General features: G+C 49.2%; 1 protein-coding gene across 12 annotated transcripts in view; it reads left to right on the forward strand.

Annotated features, from left to right (window-relative positions):
* OPA1 (OPA1 mitochondrial dynamin like GTPase) overlaps nt 1-16697 on the forward strand; it is a 296183-nt gene that overhangs the window by 242973 nt on the left and 36513 nt on the right. For all 12 annotated transcript variants that reach the window (XM_075340498.1, XM_075340503.1, XM_075340499.1 and 9 more), the window contains one exon: nt 7621-7731. In XM_075340498.1, the coding sequence (XP_075196613.1) occupies nt 7621-7731 (111 nt within the window). The remainder of the gene's footprint in view (nt 1-7620; nt 7732-16697) is intronic.

Below are 16697 nucleotides of genomic sequence, written 5' to 3' on the forward strand. Positions count from 1 at the left end.
AAGGCCAGGCGGTTCCGGATGAAACCCTCCGCTCCGTCATTGCCTCAATGTCTCAAGGAGATTTCCTAGCATCAATAGACATCAGGATGCTTATCTCCACGTGCCGATTGCTCCAGAGCACCAGCGTTTGCCACGTTTCGTTATTGAAGACGAGCATCTTCAGTTCGTAGCCCTGCCCTTCGGTCTGGCGACAGCCCTACGGGTTTTCACCAAGTTCAGGGCAGCAGTGGGAGCAGTCCTGCACTCTCAGGGTCACTCTGTGATCCTTACTGGGACGATCCACTTGTCAAGGCACCCTCTCAAGAGGCATGCCAACACAGCCTGAACGTGGCGCTGGAGACTCTCCAGAGTTTCGGGTGGATCATCAACTTTTCAAGGTTAAATCGGGCACCGACCCAATCGCTGACATATCTGGGCATGGAGTTTCACACTCCCTCAGCGATAGTGAAGCTTCCGCTGGACAAGCAGCGTTCACTACAGACGGGGGTGCAGTCTCTCCTTCAAGGCCAGTCACACCCCTTAAGACGCCTCATGCAGAGGCAGTCACTTTCGCGCAGTTTCATCTGCGTCCACTTCAATGGGACATGCTTTGCCAATGGGTTGGGGAGTCGACGTCCCTAGACAGGAACGTCTCCCTTCTCAGACGGTCAAGGACTCTCTTCAGAGGAGTCCATCCTTCAGATCAATGTTCTGGAAATCTGGGCAGTGTATCTTGCCCTGCAAGCCTTCCAGCAGTGGCTGGAAGGAAAACAGATCCGAAATCAGTCGGACAATTCCACAGCGGTGGCATACATCACCCACCAAGGCGGAACACGCATCGCCAAGCCTACCAGGCGATCCGGCGGATTCTGATGTGGGTGGAAGACAGAGCATCCACCATATCCGCAGTTCACATCCCGGGCGTAGAAAAATGGGAAGCAGACTTCCTCAGTCGCCAGGGCATGGACGCAGGGGAATGGCCTCTGCACCCAGAAGGGTGTCAGGAAATCTGTAGCCGCTGGGGGATGCCGGACGTCGACCTAATGGCGTCTCGGCACAACAACAAGGTCCCGATTTTCATGGCGCGGTCTCACGAGCAAAGAGCTCTGGCGGCAGGCGCCTTAGTTCAGGATTGGTCGCAGTTCCAGCTACCCTATGTGTTTCCACCTCTGGCACTGTTGCCCAGAGTGCTACGCAAGCTCAGCTCCGATTGCCGCCGCGCCATCCTCGTCGTCCCAGACTGGCCGAGGAGGTCGTGATTCCCGGATCTGTGGCATCTCACGGTCGGCCAACCGTGGGCACTCTCAGACCGGCCAGACTTACTGTCCCAAGGGCCGTTTTTTCCACTGAATTCTACGGCCCTGAACCTGACTGTGTGGCCATCGAGTCCGAGATCCTAGCGTCTTCAGGACCATCTCAAGACGTCATTGCCACCATGAGACGGGCTGGGAAGCCGACGTCTGCCAAGATCTACCACAAGACGTGGAAGTTATTCTTATCTTGGTGCTCTGCTCAGGGAGTGTCTCCCTGGCCATTTGCATTGTCTCCTTTTTCCTCCCTTCCTGCAATCTGGTCTGGGAAAAGGTTTGTCGCTCGGCTCCCTTAAAGGACAAGTCGCAGCGCTGTCGGTATTTTTTCAGAAGCGCCTAGTACGACTTCCTCAGGTACGCACGTTCCTGCAGGGGGGTTATCACATTGTCCCTCCGTACAAGGGGCCGTTAGACCCATGGGATCTGAACAGGGTATTAATTGCTCTCCAGGAGCCGCCCTTCGAGCCTCTGAGGGATGTTTCACTTTCTCGACTTTCACAGAAAGTGGCCTTTCTGGTAGCGGTCACGTCTCTTCGGAGAGTGTCCGAACTAGCAGCGCGGTCATCCAAAGCTCCCTTCCTGGTGTTCACCAAGACAAGGTAGTGCTGCGCCCGATCCCAGAGTTTCTCCCTAAGGTGGTATCCCCTTTTCATCACAATCAGGATATCTCCTTACCTTCCTTTTATCCTTATCCATTTCATCGATATGTAATGGCTTTGTTGGATCTGGTGTAGAGCACCCAGAATCTACATTTCCCGCACGGCGTCCCTGCGCCGCTCGGATGCACTCTTTGTCCTTGTCACTGGTCAGCGCAAGGGGTCGCAGGCTGCAAAATCCACCCTGGCTTGATGGATCAAGGAACCAATCCTTGAAGCCTACCGTGCTACTGGGCTTCCGGTTCCATCAGGGCTGAAGGCCCATTCTACCAGAGCCGTGGGTGCGTCCTGGGCATTACGGCACCAGGCTACGGCTCAGCAGGTGTGCCAGGCGGCTACCTGGTCGAGTCTGCACACCTTCACCAAGCATTTTCAGGTGCATGCCTACGCTTAGGCGGATGCCAGCCTAAGTAGATGAGTCCTGCAGGCGGCGGTTGCCTCCATGTAGGGAAGGGCTGTTTTTACAGTCCAAACTTGAGGTATTCATTTACCCACCCAGGGACTGCTTTTGGACGTCCCAATCGTCTGGGTCTCCCAATGGAGGGCCGAAGAAGAAGGGAATTTTGTTACTTACCGTAAATTCCTTTTCTTCTAGCTCCAATTGGGAGACCCAGCACCCGCCCCTGTTTCCTTCGGGATTTTTGGTTTGTTCGGGTACACATGTTGTTCATGTTGAATGGTTTCAGTTCTCCGATGTTCCTTCGGATTGAATTTGTTTAACCAGTTATTGGCTTTCCTCCTTCTTGCTTTTGCACTAAAACTGAGCAGCCCGTGATCCCACGGGGGGTGTATAGCCAGAAGGGGAGGGGCCTTACACTTTTTAGTGTAATGCTTTGTGTGCCCTCCGGAGGCAGTAGCTATACACCCAATCGTCTGGGTCTCCCAATTGGAGCTAGAAGAAAAGGAATTTACGGTAAGTAACAAAATTCCCTTCTTTCCCCCTGACGTGGTCAAACGCTGGACCCAGTGTCCAAAGGTGGATCCCCCAATCTCCAGGCTTGCGGCTAGATCTATAGTTGCAGTGGAGGATGGGGCTTCACTTAAAGATGCCATTGACAGACAGATGGACCTTTGGTTGAAATCTGTCTATGAAGCTATCGGCGCGTCGTTTGCTCCAGCATTCGCGGCCGTGTGGGCACTCCAAGCTATTTCAGCTGGTCTGGCACAGGTGGACTCTATCATACGTCCAGCAGTGCCGCAAGTGGAGTCCTTAACTTCGCAAATGTCTGCGTTTGCGACCTATGCTATCAACGCTGTCCTGGACTCTACGAGCCGTACCTCAATGGCGTCTGCCAACTCGGTGGTTTTGCGCAGAGCCTTGTGGTTAAAAGAATGGAAAGCGGATTCTGCTTCCAAAAAATGTTTAACCAGCTTGCCACTATCTGTAGACAGACTGTTTGGTGAGCAATTGGCTGAAATCATTAAACAGTCCAAGGGTAAAGACTCCTCCTTACCTCAGCCCAGATCAAGCAAACCTCAACAAAGGAAGTGGCAGTCGAGGTTTCGGTCCTTTCGAGGCTCCGGCAAGGCCCAATTCTCCTCGTCCAAAGGGACTCAGAAAGGAGCAAAGGGGCTCAGATTCCTGGCGGGCTCACTCACGCCCCAAGAAAGCAACCGGAGGAACCGCTTCCAAGGCGGCTGCCTCATGACTTTCGGCCTCCTCCCTCCGCATCCTCGGTCGGTGGCAGGCTCTCCCGCTTTTGCGACATTTGGCTGCCACAGGTCAAGGACCGGTGGGTAACAGACATTTTGTCTCACGGGTACAGGATAGAGTTCAGTTCTCGTCCTCCGCCTCGGTTCTTCAGAACTTCCCCACATCCCGACCGAGCAGATGCTCTTCTGCAGGCGGTGGGCTCACTAAGAGCAGAAGGAGTGGTGATCCCTGTTCCTCTTCAGGAACAAGGGCAAGGTTTTTACTCCAATCTCTTCGTGGTTCCAAAAAAGGACGGCTCGTTCCGTCCTGTTCTGGACCTAAAGCTGCTCAACAAGCATGTGAACGCCAGGCGGTTCCGGATGGAATCCCTCCGCTCCGTCATTGCCTCAATGTCTCAAGGAGATTTCCTTGCATCAATAGACATCAAAGATGCTTATCTCCACGTGCCGATTGCTACAGAGCACCAACGTTTTCTACGTTTTGTGATAGGAGACGAACATCTCCAGTTCGTAGCTCTGCCATTTGGTCTGGTGACAGCCCCACGGGTTTTCACCAAGGTCATGGCGGCAGTGGTAGCAGTCTTGCACTCCCAGGGACACTCGGTGGTCCCTTACTTGGACGATCTACTTGTCAAAGCACCCTCTCAAGAGGCATGCCAACACAGCCTGAATGTTGCGCTGGAGACTCTCCAGACTTTCGGGTGGATCATCAACTTTTCAAAGTCAAATCTGTCACCGACTCAATCACTAACGTATCTTGGCATGGAGTTTCATACTCTCTCAGCGATAGTGAAGCTTCCGCTGGACAAGCAGCGGTCACTACAGACAGGGGTACAGTCTCTCCTTCATGGTCAGTCGCACTCCTTAAGGCGCCTCATGCACTTCCTAGGGAAGATGGTGGCAGCAATGGAGGCAGTCCCGTTTGCACAGTTTCATCTGCGCCCACTTCAATGGGACATTCTCCGCCAATGGGACGGGAAGTCAACTTCCCTGGACAGGAAAGTCTCCCTTTCCCAGACGGCCAAGGACTCTCTGCAATGGTGGCTTCTTCCCACCTCATTATCACAGGGGAGATCATTCCTACCCCCATCCTGGGCAGTGGTCACGACAGACGCGAGTCTGTCAGGGTGGGGAGCAGTTTTTCTCCACCACAGGGCTCAAGGGACGTGGACTCAGCAGGAGTCCACCCTTCAGATCAATGTTCTGGAAATCAGGGCAGTGTATCTTGCCCTACTAGCCTTCCAGCAGTGGCTGGAAGGAAAGCAGATCCGAATTCAGTCGGACAACTCCACAGCGGTGGCATACATCAACCACCAAGGAGGGACACGCAGTCGGCAAGCCTTCCAGGAAGTCCGGCGGATTCTGTTGTGGGTGGAGGACAGAGCATCCACCATATCAGCGGTTCACATCCCGGGCGTAGAAAACTGGGAAGCAGACTTCCTCAGTCGCCAGGGTATGGACGCAGGGGAATGGTCCCTTCACCCGGACGTGTTTCAGGAAATCTGTCGCCGCTGGGGGGTGCCGGACGTCGACCTAATGGCGTCGCGGCACAACAACAAGGTCCCGACGTTCATGGCGCGGTCTCGCGATCAAAGAGCTCTGGCGGCAGACGCCTTAGTGCAAGATTGGTCGCAGTTCCGGCTCCCTTATGTGTTCCCACCTCTGGCACTCTTGCCCAGAGTGCTACGCAAGATCAGATCCGATTGCAGCCGCGTCATACTCGTCGCCCCAGACTGGCCGAGGAGGTCGTGGTACCCGGATCTGTGGCATCTCACGGTCGGCCAACCGTGGACACTACCAGACCGACCAGACTTACTGTCCCAAGGGCCGTTTTTCCATCGGAATTCTGCGGCTTTGAACCTGACTGTGTGGCCATTGAGTCCTGGATCCTAGCGTCTTCAGGATTATCCCAAGGAGTCGTTGCCACCATGAGACAGGCTAGGAAGTCCACTTCTTCTAAGATCTACCACAGAACGTGGAGGATTTTCTTATCCTGGTGCTCTGCACAAGGAGTATCCCCCTGGCCATTCGCGTTACCTACTTTTCTTTCCTTCCTGCAATCTGGGTTGGAAAAGGGCTTGTCGCTCGGCTCCCTTAAGGGGCAAGTCTCGGCACTATCCGTGTTTTTTCAGAAGCGTCTAGCACGACTTTCTCAGGTGCGCACGTTCCTGCAGGGGGTTTGTCATATCGTCCCTCCGTACAGGCGGCCGTTAGATCCATGGGATCTAAACAGGGTACTAGTTGCTCTCCAGAAGCCGCCCTTCGAGCCTCTGAGGGATGTTTCACTTTCTCGTCTCTCACAGAAAGTGGTCTTTCTAGTGGCGGTCACGTCTCTTCGGAGAGTGTCTGAGCTAGCAGCGCTGTCATCCAAGGCTCCCTTCCTGGTGTTCCACCAGGACAAGGTAGTGCTGCGCCCCATTCAGGAGTTTCTCCCTAAGGTGGTATCCTCTTTTCATCTTAATCAGGATATCTCCTTGCCTTCCTTTTGTCCTCATCCAGTTCTTCGGTATGAAAAGGATTTACATTTGTTAGATCTGGTAAGAGCACTCAGAATCTACATCTCCCGCACGGCGCCCCTGCGCCGCTCGGATGCACTCTTTGTCCTTGTCGCTGGTAAGCGCAAAGGGTCGCAGGCTTCAAAAGCCACCCTGGCTCGATGGATCAAAGAACCAATTCTTGAAGCCTACCGTTCTGCTGGGCTTCCGGTTCCATCAGGGCTGAAGGCCCACTCTACCAGAGCCGTGGGTGCGTCCTGGGCATTACGACACCAGGCTACGGCTCAACAGGTGTGCCAGGCAGCTACCTGGTCGAGTCTGCACACTTTCACCAAACATTATCAGGTGCATACCTATGCTTCGGCGGACGCCAGCCTAGGTAGAAGAGTCCTGCAGGCGGCAGTTACCTCCCCGTAGGGGAAGGCTGTCTATGCAGCTCTAACATGAGGTATTTCTTTACCCACCCAGGGACTGCTTTTGGACGTCCCAATCGTCTGGGTCTCCCAATGGAGCGCCGAAGAAGAAGGGAATTTTGTTACTTACCGTAAATTCCTTTTCTTCTAGCTCCTATTGGGAGACCCAGCACCCGCCCTGTTGTCCTTCGGGATTGTTGGTTTTTTTCGGGTACACATGTTGTTCATGTTGAACGGTTTTCAGTTCTCCGATGTTACTTCGGAGTGAATTTGTTTAAACCAGTTATTGGCTTTCCTCCTTCTTGCTTTAGCACTAAAACTGGTGAGCCAGTGATCCCACGGGGGGTGTATAGCCAGAAGGGGAGGGGCCTTACACTTTTTAGTGTAATGCTTTGTGTGGCCTCCGGAGGCAGTGCTATACACCCAATCGTCTGGGTCTCCCAATAGGAGCTAGAAGAAAAGGAATTTACGGTAAGTAACAAAATTCCCTTCTTTTGGCAAAAACGCATCCATTTTGAAACGCTGGCTAAAAACGCATAAAGAATCAACATGCTGCTTCTTTGTGGTCACCACAGAGATGCAGCCGGAAAAAAAATACAACGTGCGGACAGCAAAAATGAAATCTCATAGACTTTGCTGGGGAAGGAAATTCATGCAGTTTTGAGACCAAAACTGCACCCAAAAAATGTGAAAAAATGCATCGTGCACACAGGGCTTAACCAGTTTTGACTATGAGACTGGTCACATGCCGAGTGTCCTGCAAATTAAAATTGAGGAGTCCTTGTGATCATAGCTGAGTCAAAGTCTCCAATCCAAACGTCTGGGGTCATGGAAAATTCAGACTGCAAACCGCACCCTGGTTGCATCCTAGTGCTGTCAGTTTTTCACTGAATGTTTGACAGGTGAAGCGTGAGAAACATCTCATTTATGCATATGACAAAAACGAAAATATTAATGTTAAAAACTGACTTGACATACTGATGAAAATATCTGTTTTTTTACTTAAAATAAATCACTAATATGAATAAGATCTAAGGTGTTTTCTGACTTTGACGATGCTTTGAGTATTGTATCCTTATTATTAAGCAGTAATTGTCCTTTCTCTTTCACACAGTAAGACGTTTAGAGAAGAATGTAAAAGAAGTCTTGGAAGACTTTGCTGAAGCCAACGATAAAAAAGTTAATCTGCTGACCGGAAAAAGGGTCCAACTCGCGGAAGATCTTAGTAAGTTTAAGATTTTACTTGTTTGTCCTTTCATCTTTCACTGCTGCTGAGTTTAAAGACAAAACATTTGCACTACTGTCCCAGATCCAGCGGGACCAGCCCCACACTGCGGGATGTGTACTGTGATTGTTCTCCTCTGACACAAGGGAGGGGCGGAATCTGTGTTCGGTATATTCATTAACACTCTGCTTTTCCATCTCTTATCCCGCCTCAGGATTTTGCCTCACAACCTCTTGTATAATAGTCAGCAGCCTTAGGGTACTTCTCACATAGCGAGATCGCTAGCGAGATCGCTGCTGAGATCGCTGCTGAGTCACAGGTTTTGTGACGTACCAGTGACCTTGTCAGTGATCTCGCTGTGTGTGACACTAAGCAGCGACCTGGCCCCTGCTGTGAAATCGCTGATCGTTACACACTGCTCTGGTTCATTTTTTGCTCGTTGCTCTCCAGCTGTGAAGCACACACATAGCTGTGTTTGACAGCGAGAGAGCAACGATCTGAATGTGCAGGGAGCAGGGAGACTGCTTCTGGAAGCTGCGGACGCTGGTAACCAAGGTACACATCAGGTAACTAAGCAAAGCGCTTTGCTCGGTTACCCGATATTTACCTTGGTTACTAGCGTACGCCGCTGTCAGTGCTGGCTCCCTGCACACGTAGCCAGAGTACACATCGGGTAACGAAGCTAAGCGCTTTGCTTAGTAACCCGATGTGTACCCTGGCTACGAGTGCAGGGAGCCAGCGCTAAGCGGTGTGCGCTGGTAACCAGGGTAAATATCGGGTAACCAAGCAAAGTATTTTGCTTAGTTACCCGATATTTACCTTGGTTACCAAGCGCAGCATCGTTTCCACGAGTCGCTGCTAGCTGGTCGCTGGTGAGATCTGCCTGATTGACAGCTCACCAGCGACCATGTAGCGACGCACTAGCGATCCCAACCAGATCATATCGTGGTCGGAATTGCTGGTACGTCGTTTAGTGAGACGGTACCCTTAGCTTTGAGCCACAGGCTCTATAGCCAAGGCCATAAGTATTGTAGAAGTGTTTTAGTATACAGTGCTGTAGCTTTGTGTACCAGTACAGTGTGCCTATAAAGAAGAATAATCAAATCAAAAAAGTCCGTGGAGCCTCTGTTAGGAGTCTCAACACAAACTAGCCAGATTTCCCTCTGGGAAGGACCTAGCCAAGGAGTGGCTCTTTTTAGGAGACCACCATAACCACCATATGAAGTGGCCCTTTTAGTCAATATCCAACTCTTTCACAAGTTTAAAGATATGACAAGGAAAATACCAAGGCCAGGTATCCATCCACAGACAGCTGTTTCGGGGTATTGCCCCTCATCAGTGTGGAGTAGGATTCTGGCCAGGTGGGAGCAATGCCTAGTAGACCAACAAGACAAAACAATCACTGATCTCGGGGAGACCAGCCAGAGAAAACACTGCCGGCAGCCAACGAGGGCGCTCAATACAGTGAAATCCTAGGGGCATTGCCCCCTGGGAAATATGCAGTACAGTGTGCCTATAAAGAAGAATAAGGTAGTTTTTTCTCTGGGTACATTTCTATCTGAAGCTCAAGGGCCTGTGTCTCTTATAGTATTTACTAGAAGGTGGCCCGATTCTACGCATCGGGTATTCTAGGATTTACGTATTGTGTAGTTCATGTATGATTTTTGTTATATATATATATATATAGATAGATAGATAGATAGAGATATATATATATATATATATATAGATGTTGTTGTGTGTAGTTACCAAGTGTTTGTGTAGGGCGCTGTACATGTTCTGGGTGTTGTCTGGGTGTGGCGGGGGGTGAGAGCGGTGTTGTATGTGTGTTGCGTGTGTTGCGTTGTTTGTGGAGCGCTGTGTGTCTGTAGCGTTGTGTGTGTGTGTGTTGCGCGGTTTGTGTGGGTGTGGTGTGTTTTGGGGGGAGGTATGTTTTGTGCAATGTGTGTGTTGTGCGGTATGTGCGTATATTTATGTATGCCGCGGTGTTTGTGTGTTGGGTGTTGTGTGTGTGCGGCGTTGTCTGTGTGTGTGGGTGTCTGTGTAGGGCGGTGTTTGTGGTTCCCAGTGTGTGTGTGGTGTGTTGTGTGTGTGTGTGTGTTGGGGGCAGGTGTGCACCTCCCATCATGCTCCATCCCCCATGCTGCGCACCCCCAATCGTGCTCCATCCCCCATGCTGCGCATTCCCCATCGTGCTCCATCCCCGATGCTGTGCACCCCCCATCATGCTCCATCCCCCATGCTGCGCACTCCCCATCGTGCTCCATCCCCCATGTTGCGCACTCCCCATCGTGCTCCATCCCCCATGCTGCGCACACCCCATCGTGCTCCATCCCCCATGCTGCGCACTCCCCATCGTGCTCCATCCCCCATGCTGCGCACACCCCATCGTGCTCCATCCCCCATGCTGCGCACCCCCCATCGTGCTCCATCCCCCATGCTGCCCAACCCCAATCGTGCTCCATCCCCTATGCTGCGCATTCCCCATCGTGCTCCATCCCCCATGCTGCGCACTCCCCATCGTGCTCCATCCCCCATGCTGGGCACCCCCCATCGTGCTCCATCCCCCATGCTGCGCACCCCCATCGTGCTCCATCCCCCATGCTGCGCACTCCCCATCGTGCTCCATCCCCCATGCTGCGCACTCCCCATCGTGCTCCATTCCCCATGTTGCGCACCCCCCATCGTGCTCCATCCCCCATGCTGCGCACCCCCCATCATGCTCCATCCCCCATGCTGCGCACTCCCCATCGTGCTCCATCCTCCATGCTGCGCACTCCCCATCGTGCTCCATCCGCCATGCTGCGCACCCCCCATCGTGCTACATCCCCCATGCTGCGCACCCCATCGTGCTCCATCCCCCATGCTATAATAGTTCTCCTATTATACTCAGAGAGGAGTATAATAGGAGGACTATAATAGGAAGAGTAGTCCTGGGGGGAGAGGAGTATAATGCCGGCTCCCTGCACATGTGTACCGGGAGCCGGTGTACGCTGGTAACTATGATACACATCGGGTAACTAAGGGACCTTAGTTACCCGATGTGTATAATGGTTACCAGCGTTCACCGGCTCCGTCACGATCCCAGCAGCGCAAGGTTATGTCTGGCGATGCGTGCGGAGGGTGGGGCCAGGCTGAGGCGAGCGACCAATCCGTGGGGGGGGGGAGCCGAGGCGAGGCGAGCTGCCAATCCGCGCGGGGGGGCGGGGCCATGGCGAGTTCAGCGGCCAATCAGCTTTGTGTCACCGTAAGGACACAATTTTGGAGACAGACAGACAGACAGACAGAATAAGGCAATTCTATATATAGATTGTTTTTATAGTATTCATTCATGACTTTCTAACATCTCAATGTATCCAGGGGAAGATGTAATGGTGAAATGGGTGTAGTGTAGGGTGTAGCCTATAATATATAATTTGACACAAGGTCTATCCTCTTTTATTTCTCAAATTTGTGATGTCTTATGTAACCACATCATAAGCCCATAACATGTTTGAAATATTTGGTGACTGGTATTGAGTCACTTGTTAGTTAGTATGTCTGTGTAAATGTTTATGCACTGCTCTTGTGTCTTAACCTTCAGGGTGCATTCAGTCTGCTTATCCAGTATGTTTGGCCTAGATTGTGGGAACGCTCTGAGCGTACACATCAAATGTATCCATGAACCTCCATTTTTATATTGTTGTATAAAGTTGTGTATTAGATGGTATATGTAATCCTTAGATGTACCACTAATGCTACATTCACACTGCAGCATACAAGTAATGCACACTATTCACTACATTATCTTTGAATTATGCTGCATATAAAACTGCAGCTTGCTGAATTTTTATGAAAATAAGTCTTGTATGTTGTTCCTTATCTATTTTGCTCTTGGAGCATTAAAACCACTTTTACATTATCTGTTGCGCTCTCCCAACATTTTGACAATTGCACCTTCTTCTACATCAGATATATTTTACTTTATATCTAACTTACAGGGATCTCAGGAAGCAGCTCAGTTTTACCCTTAAGATATGATGCAAACTCATTTTTGTCGTAGCCCTAGTTATTAAAAGTAACCTGTGGTGAATTGCAGCTTGGCTGCACGATTGTAGCCAGGCATATTATTCTCTGATCTCCGGCATTTCAGAGTAATTGTACTGTACAGATTAGCTTCTGATGATTGACAGGTCTCTTGCTCTGTACACACCAGGGAAAAGCCCGATCAATCACCTTGAAGTGGTGTTGGGAATGTGTATACTAATTATCTGGCGGCAATTGTGCAGTGATTTTGTGATTTTATGCACGATCATGCAGCATGAATCACCTGACAAGTTACCTTTTAGTAAAGAAGAGTGAATCGATTCACAGGGCCCTGGTCCAACAGCCAAGTCTGCGGTCCCATAACGGGAGCCCTGTGACCGTTCTCCTAGCTGCTGGCATCCCTGGCACCTCTTCTGATTAGTAAGCCTGGCGTGATGTCATGCATGTTTCACGCTGTAAGGCTATGTGCGCATGTTGCGTACGGTCACTGCAGACATTTCTGCAGCGATTTGAACAGCACACGTGTGCTTCAAATCGCTGCAGAAATGAAAAAAAAAAAAGCCGATTCCATGCGCTCTGACTGCAGCCCCTCCCATAGACAGAGTGGGGACTGCAGGCAAAGCGCAGGAAAGAAGTGACATGTCACTTCTTAGAACGCGCGCTTCGGGCAGCAGCCGAAGCGCTGCGCTCTAAGACTCCACGTGCGCACGTCTCCAGCATAATCTTCATAGATTATGCTGGGGACGCAGGACGCATGCAGTTACGCTGCGGTGCAGATCGCAGCGTAACTGCATGTAAATACGCAACATGCGCACATAGCCTAACAGTGATCTTGCCTGGTGCCTGCAGATAAGAGGCATCGGGGAATCCAGCAGGTAGGTGGTTTGCTGGGCTTTCTTCATGCTGCTGCAAGTCCTGTGAATTTACTTGCTCATCTCTAATATTAAATTGAAGTTGGCCTTTTTCTATATCCTTTTCGGAGCCTATATTTGACCCATTAGCCAATCCTACTCATAAGGCTCTCTTCACGCCTTCACCCCCGGGAAATTTTCCTTTTTCGTTCTTTTTTTTTTTTTTTTGTTCCCCTTCTTCCGAGAGCCATACCTTTTTTATTTTTCCATCAATCTTGCCATATGAGGGCTTGTTTTTTGTGGGACAAGTTGTACTTTTAAATGAAATCATAAGTTTCACCATACTAAAAACTACCGTTTACTGGAAAACTTGCACAAAAAGTGTGATTGCACTATTGTTTTCAGAGTATTTTATTCAGTGTTCACTATATGGTAAAATTAATGTGTCGATGTGATGCCTCAGGTCAGTACGAGTTCGTAGACACCAAACATGTATAGGTTTACTTTTATCTAAGAGGTTTAAAAAAAAAATCAGGTTTGTCCAAAAAAGTGGCGCACTTCTTTGCGTCATATTCCGCAACTTGTAGCGTTTTCATTTTCCAAGATATGGAGATCTGTTATGGCTTATTTTTTTCTGTCTCAAGCGGACATTTTTAATGGTAATAATAAATAATAATGGTACCATTCTTGCGCAGATGCTACTTTTTGATCGCCTGTTGGTGCATTTTGCTCAGATTTTGTGACGACCAAAAAAACATAATTTTGACGTTTTGGAATTGTTTTGCCGCTACACCATTTACCGATCAGATTAATTGACTTTATATTTTCATAGATTGGTTATTTCTGAATACGGTGATACCAATTTTTTTGTTTTACTAGTCTTTCTAAGGGGCTGTAAGGATCGGCAGTCTGATCGCAGCATCGCTCTGATCAGCAGAAATACTGCAGGTTCTAAGATGACTAAGACCTGAAGCGTCGAAACGCGTTATTCTGCAATTTTCTGACATGCATATGGTACCTGCTGGATTTTTACTTTTTGTCATTTAATAAAAAAGGATTTTATACTTCATCCTTGGCGCTGGAAAACTTTTTCCTTTATCTTTTAAATATGGTACAGTAGTTCAATGTAGAATGTGCTGAATATTTTTTCATAGGAATTTGGGTAAGTTATGAAATTTCCTATAAATGTCTGTTCTATTCCTGATCTAAGGCTACATTCACACACTTTTGAAAAACCGCATCGCCCGAAAGGTTTTTGAGCTCATAGATCATTTTTTTCAATAGCAAAAGCAGATTAGAAAAATAACGGACAATTATTCAATAATAGGTACAATTAAATTGAGGAATGAGAATAATGAACAACAGCTAGAAGAAAATTTAGGATTCAGTATGTGTGAGATAAAGCCACAGTGCTGTTCATGTAACCAAGGAACAAGTCGATTATTACAGCAGAAGAACAGCAAAATGATACTTTTGAAGCAGCTTCAACAAGATCATCTAATTCTAAACACTTTCATATTCATCACATGCGCTGTGTTGTGCACATGCTGCAGCTGGCAATAAGCGATAGTCTGCAAGAGGGACATGCTGGAAATCTAATTGGAAAAGTGAGAAAATTACCGTATTTTTCGGACCATAAGACGCACTTTTTTCCCCCCAAATGTTGGGGGAAAGTGGGGGGTGCGTCTTATGGTCTGACTATAAGGCTGCGGGGAATGAGGGTGCAGCGGGTCATCGGCGGCACGAGCAGGCTGTAACAGCCTGCCATGACCACGTGGGCCCGCTCATTACATATGCACGCCCATCCTCCCGCCCATCATCTCTCAGCGAAACCGGCGCTGACAGGTGGGCGGGGTGATGGGCGGGGGGTGGGGGTGCGTGCATAATTAGCAGCCGGCCGTGATCACCCCTGGCAACTACAGCCTGGAGTGATCATGTGCGGCTGTATTCACTGCCCCCCGTGCATCATTATCAGCGCGGGGTGCAGTGAATCAGTGTACTCACCCGTCACCGTGTGTGGAGCCGCCCCCCTGCAGCATCGCGTCTTCCTGTCTGTGCCGGCGGTCAGCTGATCTGGACACTAGCGGCGCACACCGCGATGACGTCATCGCTGTGCGCGCCGCTAGTATCCACCAGAATCGATCAGCTTACCGCCGGCACAGACAGGAAGACGCGATGCTGCAGACACCGGTGACTGCTCCACACAGCGGCGCTGCAGCTGAGACAGAGATCGGTGCTTCAGGGAGTGAGGAAGGGTAAGTATAAACGTTTATTTATTTTTTCCTGTGCCACAGGATACACGCCATTTACCAGGATGGGGGCATTTCATGAGCAGGATGGATGGGGGCATTTCATGAGCAGGATGGATGGGGGCATTTCATGAGCAGGATGGATGGGGGCATTTCATGAGCAGGATGGATGGGGGCATTTCATGAGCAGGATGGATGGGGGCATTTCATGAGCAGGATGGATGGGGGCATTTCATGAGCAGGATGGATGGGGGCATTTCATGAGCAGGATGGATGGGGGCATTTCATGAGCAGGATGGATGGGGGCATTTCATGAGCAGGATGGATGGGGGCATTTCATGAGCAGGATGGATGGGGGCATTTCATGAGCAGGATGGATGGGGGCATTTCATGAGCAGGATGGATTGGGGCATTTCATGAGCAGGATGGATGGGGGCATATCATGAGCAGGATGGATGGGGGCATATCATGAGCAGGATGGATGGGGGTATATTATTAGCAGGATGGGGGGTATATGAGCAGGATCATATACAAGGCAGGAGGATCCTTATCAGAATGGGGTACCTTAGTAGAGAATTTGGGGACATTACCCCCATAACAGTGTCAGCAGCAGATCCTCGCCCCATAACAGTGTGTCATGACCATATTTTTTGGTTAAAATTTTATTTTCCTATTTTCCTCCTCTAAAACCAGGGTGCGTCTTATGGTCAGGTGCGTCTTATAGTCCGAAAAATATGGTAGTTATTGCCGCCAGAACCCCTAAAATTGATTCCATCTTGAAGAGACGTGCTGGGAAAGGAGCAATTGTTGATCAAGCCACTCGGTGAGGCAGCACTTATTTAATGATTGAGCGATTGCTTGAACTAAAATCGTTTCTTATAGATATGGTGAACCCTCAGGTAACTCTAAATGAAGGTCAATGGACACAGGTGGCTGAATTGAAGGAATTGCTTAATCATCCATTTACCGTTACTAAAAAATTACAAGCTGAGGATTTAACTCCTGGCATTTTCATAAGGGAGTGGAAGAACTTGCTATTTTGCCTATTTTGCCAAAGAGGAGGTTTAATCGCAGATGGCATTTCTGCTTCAATGAAACAGAGAGAGACACAGCTATTGGAAAATAAAATTCTTCTGGCAGCTGTTTGTGAACCCAAGTCATCGTATACTGCTTGATGATCAACTGCTTACTAAAGGAGAAGAAGCTTTGAGTGAGGTAGCAGTTAGGACTGCCAGGCGCAAGAGGACTTGGGGCCTGACAGTGCTACTGCTGCCATATCTTCATCCTCATCAGATGAGGAGTTTAACTTTTGACAAGTATTTGGATGACATAGAGCAGGCAAAGCGTTGCCGCAAGGAAAAAGATTTTCACTCCCTCTCATATAGCAGCAGATTGACCAGATTTCAGTAAAATTTTTCACTTGCTCTCAAATAATAGAAAAATTCCACCGTTCATCAAAACTGACTGTGCATGAGGCAATTCCTTTATACCTGGAAATTGTTAGAGATGTTGCCCATGTGGTTACGGCTTTGCCTCCAACCCAAGTTCCTGTAGAGAGGTTGTTCTCTAGCCTTAACATTATTAGGTCAGATTTGAGGTCATCTGTGAAGGAGGATCTGATGGAGGCAATTCTATTTCTTAGAACAAATTCATAGACTGCGCAAAAGTTATTTACTATGTTTTTGTTGAAAACTGCTTCTTGCCACTTGCATAGTTTATTACACACACACACACACACACACACACACACACACACACACACACACATATATATATTATATATATATAATATATATATTATATCATAATATAATATCTATTACATAGTGTATTACATATT

This window comes from Anomaloglossus baeobatrachus, chromosome 3 (genome assembly GCF_048569485.1).
Source record: "Anomaloglossus baeobatrachus isolate aAnoBae1 chromosome 3, aAnoBae1.hap1, whole genome shotgun sequence".
Taxonomy (NCBI): Eukaryota; Metazoa; Chordata; class Amphibia; order Anura; family Aromobatidae; genus Anomaloglossus; species Anomaloglossus baeobatrachus.